The 25,128-nt window shown below is 45.9% G+C and overlaps 2 protein-coding genes and 1 pseudogene across 2 annotated transcripts; 2 read left to right on the top strand and 1 right to left on the bottom strand.

The window, feature by feature from the left end:
* Positions 1-6,725: 6,725 nt before the first annotated feature.
* On the bottom strand, positions 6,726-7,620 carry LOC135372398 (uncharacterized; annotated as a pseudogene).
* A 9,972-nt stretch (positions 7,621-17,592) lies between these two features.
* On the top strand, positions 17,593-18,758 carry LOC135372397 (uncharacterized protein K02A2.6-like). The gene is made up of 2 exons (XM_064606013.1): positions 17,593-17,913; positions 18,072-18,758. The coding sequence occupies exons 1-2, from the start codon at positions 17,593-17,595 to the stop codon at positions 18,756-18,758; spliced, it is 1,008 nt and encodes a 335-aa protein (XP_064462083.1).
* Positions 18,759-18,779: 21 nt separating this feature from the next.
* LOC135372396 (uncharacterized protein K02A2.6-like) lies at positions 18,780-22,796 on the top strand. The gene is made up of 3 exons (XM_064606012.1): positions 18,780-19,005; positions 22,144-22,353; positions 22,408-22,796. The coding sequence occupies exons 1-3, from the start codon at positions 18,780-18,782 to the stop codon at positions 22,794-22,796; spliced, it is 825 nt and encodes a 274-aa protein (XP_064462082.1).
* Positions 22,797-25,128: the final 2,332 nt, after the last annotated feature.

Genomic DNA, 25,128 nt, shown 5'->3' with positions numbered 1-25,128 from the left:
CACCACCACGAGATTTCGTCGTTTCCAGTACTGCCATGTAAATGACTTTTTTGCACGTTCGTCTTTTCCTCTAGCGTTATAATTTGTTACTTTTCGTGGTTAATATTTTTGCTGAATTGTTCAGCATTCAGTTAAAGGAAACTTTCATCAACTGAACCTGCATCTACGCGCCTATAATATTCATACTGGTGAATTGGAACTCCACAGCGCTCAACTGGAGCCATGTTCCTTTGGTCCGGGTGGCTGTCATATTGAAAACCAACCAGAAAAAAAATCGGAAATACGAATAATTAAAACGGGAGCCCAAGAAACAAATATAGCACCCCGCCGGATACATGCAATGTGGGTCAGTGGCCGTAATACCCTCTACTACAAAAAAATTATTTTCTAGAGTATACGAAAAAACACCCTCGAGATTTTTTAATATGTTGTAGAGGAAGGCTCATTCTATAAAACTGCGTTGGTTTCATGCGTCTCTTCCGACCTCTTCATTGCGTGTTTTACGCTCGATTGTAGCGAATTTTGGAAAAATCGCATACTTCCTCTTTTTTTCCTGCAATGACTAGAATAATTACGTGTCTTGCGATTTTTCCTGTTGAAGTATTTCGCGAGACCTTGTCAGGGAAAAAATATTCATTAAAATTTAATCGTTTGATTTTCCACAAAAAAATCGCGAAGTAGGAGGAAAATTGCGAAACTTCCGGCCTTTGTATACCAGCACCGATTACAGCACGACAACCTGGATTTGAGCGCCGTGTAAAGCATGGTTTCCTCTATACGCAAAAGAAAACCGCACAGTTCTAGGTGCTTTCTATGAGCCGCAGCTGCCGTTCACGCCAGGCACGGTTTTCGCCAGTGCTGCGAACTTTGCTCGTGTGTAGCACCCGCCACATTGATATTTGGGAAGAAATGTTTCGTGGTGTGTCGTTTTGCACTATTACACTCTGAAAAAAAAAGGAGTCGTACCGACTCCTTTACGGGGGTAAAACGTCTTAACTCCGGGGTGCAAAATAACACCCCTTTTGAAGAGTATCTGCAACTCCGGGAACTACAGAGTAAAGTTTACTCCTATGGTACAGAGTAAAAGTTACTCCCATACAGCTCCCTATTTACTCCAGCATATTGGGTGTAAAAGTAACTCCGTTCATGAGGCTAGCGTAACTCCACTGGGGAGTTCTTGCAATGCTACATAAGGCATAAAAGTTATGCCCTTCACCTGGAGTGCACATTACTCCAGTCGTCTCCTCACCTTGAAGATCATGCAAATAAGTGTTGCAAAACAGTATATCTAAATAAGAAACATTTATTGTGTCTCTGATACAAATTGGCAAGAACAGAAAAAGGAAGCTTTCAGTGCTTAATATGATCCTATGAAAACAACTGGTAAGATGCCACAGGTAGAAGTACATTCTTGCACCATAAGGTTGCCACACACCCAATGCAACTATCACCTGGCATATACTTCCAACTCCTACAAACAGGAAACAAAACAGTTATTCGAAGTTCATCTGTCACTATACATTAACATATCAGTGCATAGGAGAGAGAGAGAGAGAGAAATACATGATGACGATGATATGGGAATAGGAATTTGGCATATCGGCACCCACTTTTCTGCTTTTTCATGAGAAAGCAGGGGGAGACGCGCCTTTTGAAGTGCATCTGGCTGAGGCATAAAGTGCAGTACATGTACTTTAGATTTTTCTTTTTTTCTTGGCAGAAGGTAGTTGCCTTATATGAGAAACTGCTGTCATATGTAGTTCACAATTTGGAGTCTACAAGAATATCTTGAGTAAAATAGATGTGTGTATACACTTCCCAATATATCTATTGTAAAACACCTGTAATAAGATGAGCACTTACACAAGTGAAAAGGTCAGATGCACCTCCTTCAGCAGATGAGCAAGGGCATGAATTACTCATGCTGGGTAATAATCTGCAACATAAATATAGGTAATGGAGTCCGAGCAGTGGCGATATGTTACGTTATCATAAGTCAAATACTTTCATAACTAACAATTTCTTGTGCCAAACAAACTATGCTAGGAAAATGAATGGTTTGAATCATATCTATGCGTGCAAAAAGTGATTGGTGCTATGTCGGTTACTTATTATCTTGTTCATCAATAATATTCTCATTTACGAGCTGATGATTACTCTAACTAGTCCCTTTCTCTTCCTTGCAATGTGCATCCATCCTTTGTGGAGTTTTTTTTCTTTATCTGTCTGCCCAATGTGCCGTGCAAACGACTCGTAAATCTGAAACAGTAACAACAGCATTAGAACTCAACACTGATGCAGTGGCGGATTCGGGGGGAGGGACGGTTGGGCGATCGCCCCCCCCCCCCCCGCTCAAAACAGTAAATTTGGCAGCGGTGTCCCCCCCCCACGTACTTAGGGGCTTCGACAAACAAACCGCCCCCCAAGCAACAACAAGAGCGACACGGACTGGATCCTCCCCTGCACTGACAACACTTGTCGTCGGCAGGATACACGTGAATGATAATACAGAACGGCGGTAATACCTACCCCATTTGAGCTTACCAGTGCAAGGTACCTCCTTACCACAACTTGCACAGTTGACTTCTCATTCCAGAGCCATGCCGAGTGATGCTAGCCTTTAGGTAACTTGCCACCTTCGTCATCTGCAGTGCGTTCCATCAAAGCCAGACTATTCTGCAATGCTGTTAACATTAATTAACAAAGCGTCCTATCCAAAACACGATTTCACTTATCGTCAATTTGAAGTTCCTGTTCTTCAAATAAGTTAGACTTCTTAGGATACAAAGGTCCACTTACGAAAAGAAACTCTCTTGAAGAAGCATAACTGTGAACAGCTACGACATTTTCATAATTCGTGTACGTAACACAGGACGCATACTTACCTGAAGTACATACAGGACGACACTCAGACACATGATTTGTAGTTGTTGGATTCATTGCACTTCAGCACGCCGACGTTGTTCTTCGAAGATAATCTTATTCATCTTTGAGAACATCGTCAATACATACAGTTTCAAGTTCCCGCACGACAACAGCCAACCGCCAAACGACCGCGCGATGTCAGTGTTGCTAGACTACGCAATGAAAACAACGAAAACGGTCCAAGAATATGAAGACGCCTCGCGCTCAACTCTTACCACGGAGTAAAGCGCTGGTTGAATGGAGTTATTAGAGCATGAAAACATAGAAACGCAGAAACAGGGAGTTGCAATGGTGTTTGGTGAGAGTTAAACTGCATTAAGGGGTGTAAAATTGCCTAATACTCTCGTTCGACTCCTTTTTTTCTCACAGTGTAGGGACTGCTAAAAAAATTTTCGTAAAAATTCGCGATAGTTTTGTGAGGGCCGAGCGGGTCCGCTGGATGATTTCGCGTGGAATCGCCCATTTGCTAGCAAATAATTTCATCATAAAAGGTGTCTTCAATAGAATACTCCCATTTTAAGGGTGTTTTATAACAGTGTTTTATTAGGAATACACTTAACATCATTTGAGTGTAAAGGCAACACCAAAAAGGTGTGCGCCATGGGACAAGCCATTTACACCAAAAAGTGTAAAAAAGCTTACTGTGTAGATTTGGTGGCGCCAGCACATTAGTCACGCATTTACTTTGTCTTCAAAGCTCACGCGTATTACTCCATGTTCGAGCATACTGTTCGGACGTTCTTTTCTGCTATCTATTGTGAGTGAAATAAGCATAGTATGTGCTTAGCAACACAGCATTGCATTGCTGGCAAAAACATTGCATCAACAATGTAAACGCCACATTCTCACATATTCAACAGTGCTTCAGTAACATCACCGCAATGATAACTTTACGCAAACTTTGAGACATAGCATGAACATTGAAACAAGTATATTGCTACAACGACGAATGCCGGCATGAAACATCGCTGCAACAGTTGCACTTTGAGGTAACATTGATGTAAAACGTTTTCAACAACAACAATAAGTAATGATGATGTAGTGGGACGTTTCGCCGCTGAGGCAGCAGCTAACCCATTTGAAATACATTTGCAATATCTTGTGCTGTCTGGGCATATACTTCTTCCCAAGTGTAACCTACTTAACATGTTGTTTATCGACTACAGGAAATACATAAGCTCGGGAGTTTGAATTCCCTCCATGAAACTAATAAACCTTGAAAATGGGAGCTTTATGTTGTGGTTTTTGCGAGCCCCGGGGGATGCCAGCCAAGGAGGCTTGGAGGCTCCGATTTTAAAAAGAAACGTGGTCGGTGGATTCGAAAGATTCGATTCGCTGTTTTGAGCAATGAGATTCGGATTCGCGAATCTCGAATCCCTGCCTAGGATTCGAGGATTCGCGGAATAGGTTGGCACATGCCTAGTATAAAGGTATTCGGGTAACCTCCGCAAATCGGTTACAGAGGTGGGCCCTAATCCTCATGAACTAGTAACTTTTTAGAGCATATAATAGTGTCTCAATTAATGACGTTCCTAGAAACAAATTAGTTCTTCTACTCTTTCCAACATGGGTTCCGGCGTGGCTACTCATGCGAATCCCAACTCCTTGGTCTAACACATGACCTATTGAGCAGCATGGATGGCGGATACCAGGGCGATGCAATATTTACTGACTTCCAAGGCAGCACACGACATCGGGCCGATGTCTGTAGCAAGTTGGGCATGTTGGCCCGATATATCTCTGACACTGCCAACTTGTGGCCGATATACAACAGAAGTTGGCAATGTCGGCTCAATGTTGACACAAGAAAAACGTAATGGCGCCGACAATGCCAACTTCCAGCAGATATCCCCCTGAAGTTGGCAACGTCGGCTCGATGTTGATCAAAATCAGCGACATGTAGCCGACAATGCCAACTTGCAAGAGATATCATCCCGAAGTTGGCAATGTCGGCTACATGTCGCTGATTTCGATCAACATCGAACCGACATTGCCAACTTCCAGGAGATATCAACTGGAAGTTGGCAATGTCAGCTCGATGTTGATTGAAACCAGTGACATGCAGCCGACAATGCCAACTTGCAAGAGATATCATCCCGAAGTTGGCAATGTCGGCTACATGTCGCTGACTTCGATCAACATCGAGCCGACATTGCAAACTTCCAGGAGATATCTACTGGAAGTTGGCAATGTCGGCTTGATGTTGATCGAAACCAGCGACATGCAGCCGAGAATGCCAACTTGCAACGAATATCCTGCTGAAGTTGGCAATGTCAGTCGTGTTCTGCCGTGCCGTGTTGTTTGCGGGCAAAAGTTGCAACGAAATATGTTTTCACAAATGTCTGGTGCGCTTCATAGAAGCGGTAATTAAATATGCAATTAATAGCACATTATACTGACTGAAAATGAAAAACATGCTTCCTTAATTTTGCATTGTACATCACGTAAACGTAGGAGGACATTCACAAATTAGTGTCCTTAGTCCTTCGCAGCTTGGGAAAAATCCCTGCAGTGTCAGCTCAATATCACCAGAACCATCAAGATTGCAACTTGCGACCGCCATTCCACAGAAATTAGCAATGTTGGCTTGATGTTGACCAAAAAGTTATATCAAGCTATTCATGTATCGAGCTCAAACAACTAGATGCTCCAGACTACGGGATGATATTTAAAAAGACAACGTTTCTGGTCCTTTGCAATTTCTTATGATGCTTCACAGATGTATGATATATGTATTATGCAAACCGGCACCCTAAGATTGTGTCATATGGCTCCTAAAATGATTGACTTCCTTATACATATGTACGTATGAGACGTTAAAAAGAGTAATTTATCCGTTTACGTGTAGAAGTGTCACAGAAATATTTTTTCACAAACGACCGGAGTACTTCATAAGAGTAGCGAATAATTATGCAAGAAACAACACATTATATTAATTTTAAAATGAACAACAGGCATCGTGATCTTTGTATGGTACGCCACGTAAACGTAGGAGCATATTCACAACTCATTGTGCGCGTTCTTCGCAGCCTTTTCAAAATCCCTGGTGAATTTGCACAGATGCAGAGAGCACTTTTATACGTGTGGCCATGTCGCTCGAGATGTAAAAAAGAGTAATTTATCCGTTTACGAGTAGAAGTGTCACATAAATATTTTTTCACAAACGACCGGAGTACTTCATAAGAGTAGCGAATAAATATGCAAGAAACTACACATTATATTAATTTTAAAATGAACAACAGGCATCGTGATCTTTGAATGTTACGCCACGTAAACGTAGGAGCACATTCACAGCTCATTGTGCGCGTTCTTCGCAGCCTTTTAAAAATCCATGGTGAATTTGAAAAAGAAAACAAAGAAATGATACACGGCTTTTAAAGAAAGGTTACACATAAAAATGCTGCAAACATCGTTGAACTTAAGCGAAGACATTCCAAAAGCTGGGCGTCATAACTGGAGAATGAAAATTGTCACCAACTTGGTCACTGGTTCTCCTCATTCCTGTCCCTAGCCTTGCACTGATGATGTCTGCCACATAGGAGACGAAACGTCTAAATAAATTTCCCGTTGCGTTAAGTCGGTAACAATTTTCATTCTCCAACGTTGAACCTTGAAGGCCACACAACAAAATTTGTGAAACGACAGAAACAATTTTATTGATCTTCTCTGGGTGTTTTCTCTAATGCAGATGCAAGCCTTTGTAGAAATCACGTGGTTTGGCCCTGAGAAGGGCCTTTTGCATGGTTCAGAAGGTCTTGGGGCATTAGCAAAGCGAGACTATTGGAAGCACCAGAGCTAAACTACTGGACGTGGTGTAGAAGTGGCATGACAACATATTCTGATTTGTAGTTAAGCAGTAGGCACTGCTTTTCTTGACCAAAAACATTAAGTGGCAAAGTGCGTTCAGAGTGGCCGCTGCAGCTGTTCACCCAGAAGATGCCCAAGAAGGATGATGTTAAAGGTTTCTCAAAAAAGTCTGTCTTGCTGGAGAACACGGTTGCTCGGACTTGTGATGCACGCACCTCCTGGACACGCGCAACACCACCGCAGTCTAGGAGGTAGCAGAAACCTGGCTTGACATTCTGGCACACCCTTTTTGCTGGGGACAGATGTTGCAGTGTTCTTCATTTCGGAAATTCGGCGGTTTAGCTGTGCAAGAGGCCTGTTTGTAGTTCGCAGCATCTGTTTCAGTTTACCCAAGTATGACTCGAAGGGAAAGGCACTGAACGAGTCAAGGGGACCATGCTGTAAACAGTCTCCTGCAAGGTGCGCAAGAGAATGGACGTTGTACACGAGTTGTGTTACACCGTAGAGTTCTCCCATTTCTTGGACGAAATACTTAAGCAGCTTGTCAGCGTAGGCGTTATGTGTTCTGTACAAGGAGGGGGTAGCAAGGATCCTTGCCGCTACATGAAGCAGGATGAAGTGGTCGTACAGCACGTCAGTTAACAGTTTCCTCAGTGCCACTGGTCCTGTGTATAATAAGAAGGTGCGGAATTCCGTGGCCTTCCACCTCTCTAGTTCCTCGACTCCCCTGGGCTTTCTTTGAAATATATGGGGAAAGTCTTTCCGGTAGGAATTGAGCCTCCCACTTATGACGTTCTGCTGCTCCGTGGTCAACCTTCCTCGGCCATACTTCCCACCCGTCCAGATGTGTAGGAGTCTCCGCATCACTCCTAAGCACAGCAAATGCATGTAGTCGAGGGGGAACATTGAGATAATGTCCATGTCCAAATCTAGAAATGGTGTTTCTCCTGTGTGATGGCCTTGGCACCTTTGCTCACGGAAGCTTGCATTTGTGTGCAGAGCAGCATCCAGTTCTATGAAAAGTAATCTACTTTCCTTGTGCACACCCTTCTGTACACACCGTTCGCAACCATGGTAGCCATTGTGGCTTTTGATGCACTTGAGAAAGCTGCGTGCAACGTCATCACATATTATAGCATCAAGCTTAACTTTCACATGCTTCCCTTTAAACTGTATCCCATTTGTAGCAAGATGTTCAACCTCCTTAAGGAATGGCGTCAAAAATGCTTTCAGGTTCGGCGGTTTTCCTGGGCCGCAGTAAACACTGACCAAGAATGGCTGTTGTTTGCCGTGGTTCGTTACCATACATAGAATGGGCCAGAAGCACGTCGAAGAGCTTTTATGTAAAGGGAGGCCATCGATGTTTGCTTGCAGTATGAGTTGAGCAGGCAGAATCCCTCATTGAATGCACTCTAAAAGTCCCGATTCCAATCCAAAGTGGACAAAAGTACCGTTCTGGTCCACATGGGCTTTTCTTTGCGTCCCTAGAATGGTCCTGGCGTCCGCAGGAAGCTCGAAGCCACAAGACCTCAGGAGTACCGCAATATCGTTGATACAGGCATGTGTGAGGTTATGCTTTAGGGAAAGCTTGGCTAACCTCATTACTAAGTCCTCCTCACTAATATCTCGGTTCTCCTCACAGACTGCAGAAACTTCTTCCTGCACTGCCGCTTCATCACACAGTTCGTCCCACGACACATCAGAGTCTGTTTCTTCCGTAGCACTGTGTGGAACAGTGCCTTCCTCTGTTGGTTCGAACAGTTCATTGATGTCGTCTTCCGACTGCAGTCGAACGAACTGTGCACGTACCTCCGTTGCCTCACTGTTCACAATTTCAGTAACAGTTTCTTCAAACTCCCTTCGCACTGCGCGATACCGTGTCCACCGCGACATGACGCGGTTGGCACAAACTAGAAACGCAATAGCTCAAAATAACACAAAGCACAACATAGTACAACAAAAGTACGACAAATAAGAACACACGCAGTGTGTCACACACACAAAAAAGTTGAAACAATCACTGTCAGAAAGCACAGAAACGATCACAGTGAAAAGCACAGAGTAGCGAAATTCGTAAAGTGCACCGCAAAGGCAATAACGAAAAACAGGAAAGAACAATGATTCCGGAAGTTCTCTCGTTGGTCCTCCTGTTGCTCTTCACAATTCGACAAATAAATATTAAAACAGCATTTGTACTTTCCTCTTGTTTTTATATTCCAGCATTTTCAGATGGGTTTCAAACTGACAGCACATCGAAGGGTTTGTCACCATCATAATTTTCCTGTGCTGGACCCTTAATACAGTCGACCCCCGTTTATCTGGACTTTATTTATCCGGATCCCGCGGTATCCGGACAAAAGGCACGGGAACGGATTTTCCTCCATGTATTTTGTTCTCGTTTATCCGGACTTCAGCTTCCGGACTCGGACAAGAATTCCAGGGAACGAAAGTCGAAAATTCTTGTAATCCAGCTTCAGTTATCCGGACTACGGTGAGTAAGAGGAGACGCTGATTCCGCTTCGTCACCCTTTTCGCTGTGTTGGGGTTGTTCCCGTTACACGTCAAGGACCTACATTCCTCCGTAGGGGAGACAACTGTGGACGATGACCCCCTTTTCTCTTTGTGTGCGTTGGGTCACGTTTACCAGTCCAGTCATTTGGAAATATCTTGAGCAACTGTCCGGTTCTAGAGGGGAAAACTCCAACCCGAGGGCCTGCTGCTTACGGCCCGTTGGCGGATGAAGACATTCCCATAGCTGAGCTGCGATCCCTGATGCAGAGGCTCACTGCGACTGCCGTACATGATGCTGCGATTTCTGACTATGTTGACGTTGATAAGGATGATGACGCGTGTGCAGCTATGACTGATGACGGTGTGATTGCTGCTATTGCCTCCGATGATGTGCAGCAGGACGGTGCCGATGACATCAGTGAGAAACAAGGCTCCGACATTGACACTTTGCGTCCGCACTGACATTCTTCGAGCAGCGCAACAGCGTGGCTCAACTCCATGCAATTAGCAAAAGTTTGCAGGAATCGAGTGCCTACACTACTATGTAACAGCTGTCATTGACGAGATTTCTGTGTTTTAATTAAACCTTGCTCTGTAGGACGTTTCTATTCGGTCGTTTCATTTATCCGGATGCCCCGGTATCCGGACGATTTCGCCGGGAACGGCACCGTCCGAATAAACGGGGGTCGACTGTACAAAGAGGCCCCCAGGGGGCACTACGCACTACTATCCTACTGTACTATCCTATCCATATCCATCCATCCATCACTTTCTGGTTGCTTCCGCGTGATTCCTGCTTTGCTTTGTTGTGGAGGTTGTGGGTCGCATTACATAGTTTTATTTTGAATCCTATGGTATCAGCGTTGTAGCTTGTAGTTTTTGTTGTCCCGCGGTGTTTTCGCCCTTTCTGTTGGAGTAGTCTGTTGGCCGAAGTAGTTTTTATACATTGTGTGGTAGCTTTCGCCGGACTGAGCATGGCACCTGTCGCGTCCAAGTCAAAGGAGGCAGACAGACCAAGGTAAGCTTTCGTGAACGTTACGCCTCTGATCACTTTGTACGCGCATTCGTGAGACACAGCTGTCTTTCAGAATGAATATGTACGCGGGTTGCGTTAATTTGCAATAGCAGCTGTCATAAAGCTATATAAGACGTATGAAATTATCGTGAAACGTGCACCTGTCAACTATGTGAATACCTTCGGTCAACCAGGGTCTCCTTGAAAATTCCAGCAGTTTTCGAGTGATTTTCAATCGCAAAAACGCGTGCAATATTATTCTAAGTGTATTTCCACAGTGTAAATGTGTTTTTGCAGCGAAAATTTTATCAGTGCTGATTCTTGGAGTGAAAAGTCACTCACAAGGGGTCTAATGATGTATTCTTTATGCACTTCAGCAAACTGTACACTGTTGTCAAGTTTGCTAACGACACGGTGGAACTGGTACCAACGAAATGGATTGCGGGTGGCAAAATATGCCTTTGGCCAGGCAAAAAACAAAATTCAAAAATTGCTGAAGTGATCAGAAATCGACAAGACCCAGAAGAAGATTGGGACCTGTGCCCCTGCGTATGCATGGCGTCGTTCAGTAAGTTTAGCAGTTGCCTAAATACTTCTACGACACATCTTTTGTGCTTGCAACAAAATTGCTAGAGGTGACAAAAGCAACATGGCATGTTGTTGTGCTGAGTCCTTGCATTTCTATACAATAGACAGCTACAAGACAGCAAAGAAGAATGCCAGGGAAGCCGAATATACGTCCCATCTGGAATCTGAGTCCAGTGCTGAAGAGGATACTGGCACCGGTAATTATATGCCTGAGACCTTGGGTACTGTGCGTTGGTGTCAGAGTGATACTATATGCGATATAATTGTGTTCCATAGTTGCCATTATTCCACCAGCCAAGAGAAGGATGCAGCTTCCATCACCTCGTAAGCCGTATATAACATTTTCTAAATTGAATGTTCTTCGCTCCTTGAAATGTTAGCTGATTCTTTACCTTTTATTTGCACAGCGCATATTATTGGCAGCCTGGCCAGCAATTCTGGTGAGTATTTTTTTTTCTTTTTCAATATGTTGCTCTGCTGTCAAGTTTGAAATTGAACGATTCCTAAGATCATACCCGACAAAGCTAAATCATCACACAGAGCTTGATTGGAAAGCGGATTTTAAGGCACTAAAAAAAAAACGTGGCCTGGGACGGAACGTTGCTGAGTGATTCTAATGGGAACTTATAAAGTGTCCTGCTGTCAAAAAACAATTTATGGAGTGAGTATGTTGGTTGTTTCAGAAGTTTGTTTTCAACGAGTGCTACGTTTAATGCATTGTGTTCCGAAGTTGTACATGGGGTCACAAAGTAGCAAGTACAGTTCCTGTTGATGCACTTATCGGCATTAACCATAAAAAGGCACTAACGGGGCCCATTCGACCTGATACGTGCTTGGAACACTGAAAGGTCACTTTAGAACGTTTCCCGAGGAAAGGGCATGTGCCTGAGAGTTCGCTCTCTATTTATGACCGAAGTTATAAATTGTCACGAATCAAGCTCGTTCTTTGAAATTGTGCAGTCGTTGTTGACCTGCAACAATTCAAATTCTAGCGTCCGCAACGCCGTCGCCACCACCAAGCATCTGTGTACGGGCCAACCGTGATGCATCATCTCCTGGACCCTGTGAGTCTGCAATTTTATGAGGTTGCCTCATCGGCAAGCTTGAAGGGGACCTGTATTATATATGCTTTGACTTTTGTATCATGCACACCAGGCCTCACGTCTAGAGGGTGCAACCCGTACACAGATACAAATCCCAGCACAGATGGATGGATGGATCCTGATGGATTACTGAGTGGTAAGTCACGTCACAGTTCTCAGTGGGCCTCAAGCAGACAGGCACTGCAAGTCTGAAAGTTTACAAAGTCTCCTCAGTGCTGAGCTACAATATGATATATATTTAATGTTCTGTTTTCTAATTATGTACATTAGGCTTCTCATCTGGGGGAAGTGCCACTGTAAGTCGGAGTAGCAGTCAGGCAGGAGAAAATTCTGAAGGAGCTGTCCTGAGTGGTAAGTCACACCACAGTTCTCATGGGCCTGTATATGGCCTAGATTTTCTTTGCAAATGAGCTGAAACCAGAATTACACCCTTTGCAAGCACATAAATTACATGACCTTGGCTTGTTTGCCCTGGAAGGTGGTCCATCTGGCCATCAAGTCAGTGCTTACTCCAGTCATCTCCGTCGCTGCAAAACATGTGCCCGTCTAATGCGAACACCGGTCGCTCATTTTGTGGTTTCAGTTCATTAGCTGCACATTAGGATGTAGGATGCACTGCTGCTGTATGCATAGTGCAGAAACAACCACAATTCGTGCACCTTCATCACAGTCATGTAAGAAGTGGCTATCCAAGCATATTAGTGTTAGTTTAATCCTTTTTGCTATGGTAAATATTTGAAAAGTGACTGAATTCATTGCGATCCTTTTAGCATACCCGAAGAAATCCCTGAAGGTGCTGTTAGAGATCAAAACATCACTTCGAGACCTGTCCCATAGAGTTGCTGCCTTAGAAGAAAGGACAGGAGGAGGAACTGCGACACAAAGCGACGTTACTCATGTCCTGGAGGAGGTCCTCCAGGAGCCACTTCTCACTCTTGAGGAGTGGGAAGTCCTGGAAGAGAGGCTTCAGGACAGTACCACGAGGAAAGCACTTGTAAGAACACATAAGTGCACTGGAACAGAAACTAAATGCCCTTCTTGAATGGCATTCCTTGCATGAGTAACAAGTACCAGCTGTTTCGTAACACCCATTTGAATAACACACCAACAGAACAGTCTAGTTTGGCAAATGTAGTCCAGCTTGTGACTCATCATTCATAGAGTTAGTTTGTCTTAGAGTGCACATTGTGTTTTGCTGTGTTAGCAGATTTGTATCAGATTGATTTGCACCCTTAGAAACCTTCTGTCGAATTCAGGAAAGTACTTATAAACATTTTCATTCATGTAAGGTTGACCGCCTAGCTGTCGTTGGGGGCAGGACGCTAAGCGATGTTGTGAGACTGGTCATGGAAACGTGCACAAGAAAGAAGCTGCAGCAACAGTTGACTGTTGAGGGCCGCAATGGCAAAAACGCTTTCAAGGGGACAAGACTTTTTTCTTGTGTCCTGGGTAAGTAACGTTTTCGAAGCTTACTATGGAGTCTTCCTTGTGACACTTACTAAGAATTAAGGGCACTGACTAATGGAGGAAAATTGTGAAGGTTGTAGCTGTAAGTGATCATACGTGTTGCTGACATTTTGGAGCTTTTTACAGTAAGGCTCTACCACATAAATGTGTTCATTCAGGGCGGACTTTCCTTCAACATTACAGGATCTTTATGGCTAAGAAATTGGAGCTCCATGCGTACCATCTTTACCGTTATGTCTCGGCAGCATTTGAGTGAGGCATTAGTTAACTGACAAATTATTAATGAACTTAAATGCATTCATTAACTTCTTAATTAGTGCATTCCACATTGTTTGTTTATAGAGGTTCTGTAGTACTTGTGTTCTGTGAAGTAGCAGCTAGCCCCTGTCTGTGCATTTCTTCTCTGCCCTGCTCAATACATCACATATGTATATTATGGGCACTAATGGCTTCTTTTTTTGTTTCTAAAGCCGCAGTCCACAAACGTATGGATGCCCTCAGGCTGCCAGTGACAGATAAAGATATAACCGCTCGAGTGGGGCGGTATTTGACTTGTTCCGGGGACCGTGAGGGCGGCAGGAAAGAGCGCACTGAAAGGACTGAAGTGATCAAATAAAAAAAAATTCGTTCACGTAACTTGCCTGTCGTGTCTGTCTGCATGCATTTGTAAATGGCCTATCTTGTTCAAACAGTGCCACATTCGACATTTCCGAAGTATGCATGCAAAACACAAAATAGGAAATAATGTTGGCCTGACAACGGATACAATGCGGAAAGTTGTGTTGAAACAGGACATCGGCCCAACTCTGGGGATGTTGCAAAAAAGATGTTGGGGCGACGTCGGGTGTGTCTGCAAGTTGTGTCGAAACAGGACAGCGGCCCAACTCCGGGGATGTTGCAAAAAAGATATTGGGCCGACGTCGGGATTGTCTGCAAATTGTGTTGGCTGCATGTCGGAACAGGATATCGGCCCAACTCCGGGCGGTGTTGCAAGGTGTATATTGGGCCGATGTCTGGGATGTCGGCAGGAGCACATCAGGCCGATGTCGGCCTGACATCTGTGTGCTGCTTGGGTTTGCTAAAGCATTCGACAGGGTCCCACACGCTCGCTTAATATCAAAGCTTTCCGGATTGAACACCGACCCGCTCATCCTTACATGGATACGGAACTTTTTAAGTAACAGAAAGCAATTCGTGTTGGTTAACAATTCCGCATCCGCATTAGACCGAGTAACTTCCGGAATCTTTCAGGGTTCGGTCATTGGCCCCCTGTTATTTCTGATTTACATTAATGACCTTCCATCTGAATTGACATCTCGTATTCGCCTATTTACTGATGATTGCGTCATTTATTGTCATGTATCAAGCTCGTCAGAAGAAATTTCACTTCCTGACGACCTTCATAAGATCGCTTCCTTGTGCTTCTCATGGCATGCAGTTACCTTAACGCCGATAAATGTAAATCAATGTCGTTCACGCGGTCCACCCCCACAATATTTCAATATTCTCTCTCTGCTTGAACACGTTTCTTCATACAAGTACCTCGGGATTAATCGAAACAGCAACCTTTCTTGGTCTCATCACATCTCTCAGACTATAGCTGCTGCTAATCAAGCCTTGGGATTCCTTCGGCGGAATCTGAGACTGGCCCCAGTGTCGGTGAAAAAGTTAGCTTATACGACATTCGTGAGGCCAAAGCTTCAATATGCCGCGGCGATATGGGACCCTCATGAGGCGTACCTCATAGACTCTTTGGGGAAGCTTGAAAACCGTGCCGCCTGGTTCATAGCCTGTGACTATCGTCCCGACAGCAGCGTCTCTGCGATAAAATTGAAGCTCGGTTTAACCACATTGATCCTTCGTCGTAGGATTTCTGCCCCGCTACTTTTCCACAAAATATTCCACAATAGCTTCCTCTACTCCTCTATACTACTGCCCCCTAGCCATATTTATTTAGTTATTTATAGTACCCTCAGGCTGTGAGGCATTGCAAAGGGGAGGGGCAAGCAAATAGGCATATGACAAAGAATAAAGCTCTGTAGATACAAAATGTAACACACACAAAAAAAGCAATTAGCAATGCATGTAAATGTAGTTACAACTACAAAGGACACACTCACTGCGTGATGTTAGTGGCTAGGGTGCTGAAGTAAGTCTTCGAGTGTGTCTTTAAAGGTAGATGAGTCCCGGGTATTAGCAACGTTACGCGGTAGACAATTCCATTCACGAGACGTGGCGGATGAAAATGAGTCAGAGAAAGAATTGGTGTTGCAAGGGTGCACGAAGACCTTCCGTTCGTGATCGATGCGTTTTGAAATGTATAGTGGAGCCGATAGGTAAGACGAAAGAACGTGGTCATCGTGGTAGTATACTTTTTGGAATAGGATGAGACGGGCCATTTTACGGCGTTTTTTCCATTTTGCGTGAGAGGTGATAAATGTAAAAGCTGTTTCATGTGTGTTACGCTAGATGTGCGGTTGTAATTTGATAGGATAAAACGCGCAGCTCGATTTTGTACTGATTCGATCATTTTCACTAGGTTATCAGTAATCGGGTCCTCACCGACGCCGCATATTCGAGTTTGGGTCGAACGAGTGATTTATACAGATGAAGCTTCACATTGGTAGGAGCTTGATGAAACGAGCGGCGAATGAAACCCAGCTGAACCCAGAATCAAGCTGTGTTTGCATGCCCGCATATATGGGCTATGTGGGTTTTCTATGACAGGTTATACGATGTGTGGAGACCTAGGTACTTGTCCGTGGACACTCTTTCAAGGATCACACCACTAATGTTGTAATCGACTAGGGGGGTTGCGGATCGAGAGATTCCCAGATGCTTGCACTTACTGATGTTCAACTCCATGGACCAAGTGGAACACCAGGTCGCAATAGAGGCCAGGTTGGACTGTAGCAGGTTAGTATCGAGATTGTTGGCAGTAGGAGTGTATATGACACTGTCATCGCATAGAGTCGCATAGTGGAGGAAACGAGGGTCGGCAAGTCATTGACGAAGATAAGGAAAAGTAGTGGACCTAGGACGGAGCCGTGGGGAACTCCTGATACTACAGGTGCGAATGAAGAATTGGCATTGTTCACGTGCACAAATTGCGAGCGATCAATCAGAAACACCTGTATGCAGGCCATGATTTGAGTGTCGATATTAAGGTGGGAAAGTTTCGCAAGTAAATGGCTATGGGGTACCTTGTCGAAAGCTTTACTGAAGTCGAGATATATACAGCCGACTTCTAATCCAATGTCAATATTATGGTGGCTCCACTGGTGGCTAACGAAGAAGCGCGAGAGCGCGTACTGCATGTTCTCATTCTGGACTTGGCTGCGTACTGATCACAGCATGTTTATTCCCTGCATCTCATGTCACCGTCATTAAACGGTTACACACCCACGGTTATCTCAACTGGCGACGAGCGGGTCTCTGACTGAAATGCAAGGGGACGAATGGGCAACGACGCCAACGTCGGGAGCAGCCTCTGATGATGCAGTACGACGGTTTCGAAGTCCCGGCACGTTCGATCCGGAGAAGGAGGACTGGAAGCTCTATGAGATTCGGTTCCAGGCAGGGCTTCAAGTAGCAAGGGTCATCAACGACGCGGACAAATGTGGACTTTTGACTTCGTCACTCAGTCCGGACCTTTTTAAACGACTCTACAACTTGCTGCAGCCTCGGACCGTCACAGAGGTACCTTTCAAAGACATTACGGCCGTGTTATCTGAACATTTCACGCCAAAGTGCTTCAGGGAATTTGAGAGGTCCAAGCTCTTCTCCGCACGTCAGCAAGAAGGCGAACCCGTCAAAGACTTCGTTCAGGCGCTTGTCTGCAATAATTTCCCGTTGCGAATACGAAACTGAAACAGATGTCAGAGCCTGTTCCTTACTAACTGCCTTTATCGTGGGTCTCCGTGATCAACGCATTCGCGCCCGGCTCATCCTCGAGAAGAGTCTTTGGACACAGCGATTCGGCTGGCTGAAAGCTCTTTGGCCGCAGAGGCTGAATCGAAGCAGTTGCATGCGGGGACGTACGTGCACAAGGTGACATCCAGTAATGCCAGCAAGGAATCTTGTTGCAGGTGTGGAAATTCCAACCACCTCCAGGAATCTTGCAGATTTCGTAACGAAGAGTGTCACGCTTGTGGGAAGATTGGCCATATTGCAAAGATGTGCCGTACATCTCAGGCACAGGCAAAACACAAGAAAGGCAAGAGGGTCCGCAAGGTGAAGCTTGTGACGGACGTGTTCATTGCCGATGAAGAGGACGGGAAGTTCCTTACTTGCAAGATCCAGGACAAACAGGTCGTTTTACAAGTGGATACTGGTTCCCGTACTACGCTTCTGGATGATCGTACGTACAAGACACTGGGCGAGCCAAGGCTACATCCCTCTCCAGTCCGTCTACGCGCCTTCAACAAGAATGAAATTCCGCTTCGTGGGGCGGCAGACCTTCATGTCTTCATCGATGGAAGAGAAGAAACCCTACCAGTTATCTTCACCAAGATGGAGCACACTAATCTCCTTGGGCGAAAGTGGATACGCAAGCTATAGGCATCAATCTCAACGAGCTGTTTGTTGGTTCCATTAGCTAAGTCTCTGCGTTGGACGAGATTCTGGGAGCGTACGAAGATATTTTTCGCAATCAGCTCGGTAGATGTACCAAGACCTTGGTTCATCTCCATCTCGAAAACGACGCTCAGCCAAAGTTTTTCAAGCCACGACCGAATCCTTTTGCGGCTCGTGAGGCAGTACAAGCTGACCTTCAACGTCAGGTAAAGAATGGCGTGCTGGAACCAGTCGAGGTGTCGGAATGGGCTACCCCCATTGTGGTTGTTCCGAAGCCGAATGGAGCTGTTCGAGTCTGCGGTGATTTCAGCGTCACAGTGAATCCCCAGATTGAGATCGCGCAGTATCCTTTGCCTCGAACGGAAGAGCTGTTGGCAGTGCTAAGTGGAGGCCAGAAGTTCACCAAATTGGACTTGTCTGAGGCGTACCTCCAGATGGAGCTGGATGACGAAGCCAAGAGGATATTGGTAGTCAAGACGCACAAAGGCTTATATCGGTTTAATCGATTGCCGTTTGGCATCGCATCTGCCCCTGCGGTGTTTCCGCGCACAATGGAGCAAGTGATGCCGTCTGTCGCTTGCTATCTGGACGACATAATTGTCACTGGCAAGAACGGCACGGAGCATCTCAAGAACTTGGAGCAAGTCTTAGAGCCCCTTCGACAGTTTGGTTTCACACTAAAGAAGGAGAAGTGTGCCTTCATGCAGCACCAGGTGGAATACTTGGGACATGGTGTTACAGCGGAGGGATTTCGACCATCTGCCTAAAAGGTGTCGGCAATTTTGAACATGCCTCCTCCCACGCAAGTGTCAGAGTTACGGGCGTTTCTCGGCATGATTCAGCACTACGCAAAGTATTTGCAAAGTATGTGGTCGGCGTCTTCCGTGGATGCGTTTGAGGCAATCAAGAAGATGCTCACTTCTGCTCAAATTCTCACACACTACGATCCGCGCAAGGAGATCTTCCTGGCCGTGGATGCTTCTTCGAAGGGGCTTGGTGCAGTCATCTACCATCGTATGAACGGCCAAGATCTACCGATTGCACATGCATCAAAGACATCGACACCAGCTGAGACCAAAAACGCTCAGATAGAGCGGGAAGCGACTCGCCATTATCTTTGGGGACAAGAAGTTTCACCAATATTTGTGGGGGCGAAGGGTTTACGCTTTTTGGCAGACCACAAGCCTTTAACAGTGATTTTCGGTCTAAAAATGGCATTCCCGTTACTACAGCAAGTCGTCTACAGCGGTGGGCAATCATCCTCATGAGCTATTCGTTTGATATACAATTCAAGTCTACGAACAACATCGCCAATGCTGATGGACTATCCAGGCTTCCAAAGGGCCCCGATTTGACGTTTGATGAGCAAATGCAGCGATGAATTTTCAACGTCGAGGACGAAGAGATTAACGCGGTACACGACTTTCATATGTCTACTCTGCCAGTCACCGCTAAGCATATCGCAGACGCCACTCAGAGAGATCACTGCTTGGCGCAAGTCTTGGGGTTTATTGTCAATGGCTGGCCAAAGAATCCGGAGCCACAGTTTGCCATATATTTTCAGAAGCGAACTGAGCTGACATCTCACAGAGGATGTGTCCTTTGGGGACTACGCACCGTGATTCCGGAGAAGTATCGAGCGAATTTGCTGGACACTCTACATGATTGTCATGTTGGACAGACCAAAATGAAAATGCTCGCCCGCTTATACTTGTGGTGGCCAGGTCTTGACAGAGATATTGAAGCAAGGGTGCGACGTTGCGATCAATGTGCATCCGTCGCGGCACAAGAATCTCCGGTGCCACTTCATCAGTGGGAGTCACCAGAGAAGCCCTGGTGTCGACTACATGCTGATTTTGCAGAGCTGCAAGGGAATCATTATTTTGTCTTAGTAGACGCTTTCAGCAAGTGGCCAGAAGTTGTGCGCATGGTGTCTACCACAGCAATCAAGACTATTGAGGGTGTTGAAAGACATCTTTCTTCACAATGGTTTTCCCGAGGTACTGGTGTCGGACAATGGCCCTCCTTTCACCCGTCAACTTTTCGAACGTTTCTTGTCGGAACAAGGGATTCATCATGTTCGGACACCTCCATATCATCCCAAGTCGAATGGACAAGCAGAGAACTTTGTCCGAACTCTAAAAGCTGCGCTGTCCCGTTCAAGCGTGGAGGACAGGGAGGTTTTTGAGAAGTTTCGTTTTCAAATACCGGGTAACCCCACATGCGTCGACCGGCCGTCCACCATGTGAGTTACTCAACAATCGGCATTATCGGTCCGTGCTGGATCTTGTACTGCCCGCTGCTCCATCTTAATCTCCTCCTGCAAGAGATGTCGCCGCTAAGGAACGTCAGAAGCGATGTCACGACAAACGAGCACGAGACAGATCTTTTGGGTCCAACACGTGTGTCTGGATGCATGACCCACACAAAAAGGGACACTGGAGTAGTGCGACCATTGTGGGCCAGGAGGGGAGGTTATATTCCGAGTGCCCTGATTATTATATTACCCTGATGGTAAGATGCATCGCGTACATAAAGATTATCTGAAAGGGGGAGTCTTCAATCCTGGGAGGACGAACTTCCTAGGGCATCGCCTGCCTCTTGTCTCTCACCAAACTGCCTCTTGCCATTCCAAGAAGTCGATGACACCTTCACCTCCTCTGGCGACAACCAGACATCAACTGAACCGTCTCCCGTTCGCAATGCCCGTTCGCAGGCCAATGTCGCACCAGGAAACGAAGCAACGGGACCGGAAAGCAGTGTACGCGGCTACCCCTTACGGAATCGTCATCCTGTCGACCGCTACGGCTCGATCTAAAGGGGGAGGTATTGTGGTGGCGCCACTGGTGGCTAACGAAGAAGCGCGAGAGGGCGTACTTCATGTTCTCATTCTGGACTTGGCTGCGTACTGATCACAGCAAGTTTATTCCCTGCATCTCATGTCACCGTCATTAAACGGTTACACACCCACGGCTATCTCAAATATAGCGGATGATGTCATGAGAGAAGGCTGCTAACTGCGTTTCGCAGGAAAACTGCTTGCGAAAACCGTGCTGATATGGGTGAAAAACGGCGTTCGACTCAAGGAGACTGATTAGATGGGAGTATATAAACGTGTTCCATGATCTTGCATGGTACACTGGTTAGTGATATGGGGCGAAAGTTGGCTGCTTGGATCACGCTACCCGATTTGTGGACTGGTATAACAATTCCGGTCTTCCAGGCATGGGGCAACGTTCCAAACTCCAGGGACTGCACGAACAATTTTGTCAGTTTCACGGATGAGTAGAACTTTGTGCTTTTGACAAATTTGCTGTTAATATTGGCGACCCCAGAGCTGAAGCGTAGCTTAAGCCCCTCGATGATCCCAACCACAGCGGGTGGATCGAACATATATCTCACCGTGTGGATCATGCGTTAAGGTTAGAGAATACCGAAGTAATACTCGGGCGTTTTTCCGAGTCTGATGGAACGATCTTCCTCATCACATTGCTACAATTAGTGATCATTTGACTTTTAAGCAAGCAATCCACGATTTATTCTGCTCGCGCTAGTTAATCCGCTCCTTACTCAGCGTGTCATCTAACTTTTGGTGCTTCTCTGTTTGTGCCGTGTGACCTTGTACATACATTCTTGCCCATTGTATCCTATGGGATGTATCACGTGCTTGACTTTCTCTATGTTCATTTGTTCTGCTATGCTCCACTCCGTTATGTTGTACCCGCTCTTCCGACCTTTGACGTACATACAATAAATAAATAAATAAACTATTCCTACAACATTGTGTACAAGTCTTCGACTGCAATTGGAAATGCTGATGGTTTGTCACGTCTACCAATGCGACTAGACCTTCAGTTTGAAAAGTCCATACAAGATGACGTCAATCTGGTTGATATCGTGGCGGTACATCTTAACACCATCAGTTTCCCAGTTTCCGCCGATGACATTGCAAAAGAGACAGCCAGAAACCCCCTGTCTTCACGGGTATACCGCTACATTGTGGAAGTATGACCCCCACGTGTTCCATCGGATGCTGAACCTTTCGCAGCCCACCAAACATAACTTACGGTGCTGAACGGCTGTATCGTTTGGGACTTGCGAACGTTAGTTCCTCACAAATTTCGGCCCATCATCTTGATGTCTTACATTCAGGTCACACAGGACAAACCAAGATGAACATGCTGGCTAGATCCTACGTGTCGTGGCCTAAAGTAGATAAGGACATCGAGACACTCTCCCGTGGCTGTGAACAGTGTGCAGAATTCAGCGAGCAGAAGCTGCCCATGCCGATTTTCACTGCATTTTCACTGCGATTTTGCAGAGTCCAAGGCCACCACTTCCTCATTGCCATTGACGCCTACAGTAAATGACCAGAGGTTGCGTATATGCCGTTAACATCTGCCTCTGCAACGATAGCAACGCTGCAAGAAATATTTGTTCAGCAAGGATTTCCCGAGCAAATCGTCATCGATAACGGGCCCACGTTCATGAGTTCAACACTCAAAGAATTTATAGAGCAGCATGGTATTCAGCATACCTTGACTGCGCCGTACCATCCTAAATCTAATGGTCAAGCGGAAAATTTCGTGCGGACATTCAAGACTGCTTTACGGAGAGGAGGAACTAAGGAAGAGGCCATCCAGTCGTTTGTCGTGCAGTATGGCATTACACCGCACGCCAACTACAGGGCAAACACCATCCATGCTCCTCATGGGAAGACAACTACGCTCCGCCCTCGACCTCATCCGGTCTGGCTTGGAACAACGTTTCCTGGGAGCAAGAAACCGACAGAAGGGAAATTATGACCGTAAATCACAAGCACGAGATTTCAGTGTTAGGGATGCTGTCTGGACTGCCGCTCCGTCGGACAAACGCCACTGGACAAAAGCAACAGTTACCACAATGACCCATGTACGAAGTACAGCTAACCGATGGCAGGCAACGCAGAGTACATGCTGACCACCTGAAACTCAGATTAACCTCAGCATCCTCTAAGTCGATTCAACCATTGCACTGGTCAGAAACGGACACAACGACAACGATGTCAGAGAAGCCAGCCCAAGAACAGGACCTTCCCAGACCGCCGCGGTACCCTAAAAGAAACCGCAAACCTCTGTCGGGATGCGTCCCATCTTGAAGGGAGGAACGTAGTGGACTGAGCACGAGCAAGATAATGAAGCTGATGAAGATGGTGAAGACGAACGTGGGACGAGAAATAAACGTTCATGTTCTCTGTGGCTTTAGCTCTCACGAGTCTAGGTATAGACTACTACAGATAAGACCGTAGTATCTTTACACAGGTGTCTACTCTGGACTCATAATATAGGCAGTCGGTACCGTGTTCGCCTTCTGATGCCGAGATTGTGGGTTCGAACCCACCCAAGGACGCCAGTAATTTGGTGGCAGGGCACAAGTTGCTTGAACACCCAGTCTTCCACGAGGGACGTTAAATACGGGGTGCCGTGGGGCGAGTTTCATCGCACGTTAAAGAACCCCGAGATGGGCAAAAGCAATCCACAGACCAACCGCGGTGGCGTCGCTCATGATCTCAGTTGTCTCGCGACATAAACCCCAATCATTATTATTATCATAATACCAGGCACGTCCCAAATCTCACGTACCTTCAAGTCAAAGCTTCTCCCCACAACAACTGTTTTCTCTAGCATAGGGCGCTACCTGCAGCCCCTGCAGTGAACTGCTACTGTGCCCGCGATGCATAGATTTCAGAAAGGCAGCATGCTCTCTGAGCCAATCGTTAAGGAAACATCTCGCTTGGCCAATGTATACACGACCACAGCTTAGCTGCGCTCGGAACACTACTACCGTGGCAACGAGGAAACGAAGCTGGTGACGTTCTTTTTCCCATATCCGCCATTCCTAGACCAACTGGTTTTTGCTTTACCAATTTTTGCCCACAGCCTAGACTGTTTTTCCGGGATTGATAATACCACGTCAACATTGAACTTCATGGGTATCCTTTTTATCCTAGGCGATTCCACGTTTGCCTGCTTCGGTTTCTATCTTCCGTGGGGGATTTTACCTTCTTTGGTACTAGGCTTTCAGCGAGAAGGTACGCTCCCTTCCCTTTGACGCCTGCCAATGAAATATAAAGCACGAGAGATGGATCGAAACGTTTATTAAGCAAGCACATGTTGGAGAAAACCCACAGCTGTCTCTACGACTGATCCCTTTGATACTACATGGTAAAGCTCAGTTCCCGGTGACTTGTTTCAAAGTGGGGAAACTGCGATCGGACTTGAGGACTAGTTTTATGAGTGAAATTCCCGAATGAGCAGGCGTTACCGACGTCCCCATCACCACTTCTGTTCAGGGAGTGGCACTTTCGCAACACTTTGCTTTGTAGCGCTGGTAAACAGTGCTGTTTTTTCTTCCTCGCACTACTAAGAAGTGATGGAAGACAATGCTTACCAATGTTGAGCTCCTGTCACCTTTTCAGCGCTATTTCTAGCTCTGTTTTTTTGTTTCGTCAATCAAGAAGCTGTGTTTGCTATGACGTTGCGGAAGTTGCGGAAATTGTGTTTCTGCGGTCAAATATAGTGCAAAGGGACACAGAAAATACATATTAGTGTTGCATAAGCTGTGCAATGAGCGAAGGGTATCGGACATCAGCAAACAATCAGCGGTAGAGGATTGGGTTAGACGTCTAGAAATGAGCAAGAAGCTGCGGAGAGGTTTAGCGTGCGTTTCCTTTGTTTTTTTTTTTCAGCCTCAGATGAGCCTCGGCATTAAAACTTCCATAGGACATCTTTGGCTGTCCTGCTTTAATGCATGTGGTCAAAGTGCACCAGGGATAAGTGAACACATCTGGTGTCGTGTGTATAGTGCTGTGTTGTGCTACGTGTGTCTACGTCATCGAGCTACGCGTAGAAGTTTGGGTAAGCAGTGTATCAATTCTTTCTCAGCGGTACTTTGGACTGTGGTACTGGGGCAGCGTCAAACAACGGTGGGTTGCACCTGTGGCCAATACTGGTATACGTGGAAAGGTGGCCCTAACTGACTGCTGAGAGTGAAGAGGCGAGTTTTCAATCCGTCGTAGAGTGCCGCGCCACAACGTCCCCCCCCCCCCTTCCCTTCATACATAGAGTTCGAGAATTCCTTGTTGTGGCGTTGTAAGGC

This window comes from Ornithodoros turicata, unplaced genomic scaffold, assembly GCF_037126465.1.
Source record: "Ornithodoros turicata isolate Travis unplaced genomic scaffold, ASM3712646v1 Chromosome140, whole genome shotgun sequence".
Taxonomy (NCBI): domain Eukaryota; kingdom Metazoa; phylum Arthropoda; class Arachnida; order Ixodida; family Argasidae; genus Ornithodoros; species Ornithodoros turicata.
This window is presented reverse-complemented; position numbering and strand designations above follow the sequence as displayed.

Coding starts and splice junctions, on each gene's coding strand:
- LOC135372397 (XM_064606013.1), top strand. CDS start 17,593: ATGTGCCGTACATCTCAGGCACAGGCAAAACACAAGAAAGGCAAGAGG. Junction 17,914..18,071: donor GAAGAGAAGAAACCCTACCA/GTTATCTTCACC, acceptor TTTCGCAATCAG/CTCGGTAGATGTACCAAGAC.
- LOC135372396 (XM_064606012.1), top strand. CDS start 18,780: ATGCCTCCTCCCACGCAAGTGTCAGAGTTACGGGCGTTTCTCGGCATG. Junction 19,006..22,143: donor TGGTGCAGTCATCTACCATC/GTATGAACGGCC, acceptor TCTTACATTCAG/GTCACACAGGACAAACCAAG. Junction 22,354..22,407: donor CATTGCCATTGACGCCTACA/GTAAATGACCAG, acceptor CTGCAACGATAG/CAACGCTGCAAGAAATATTT.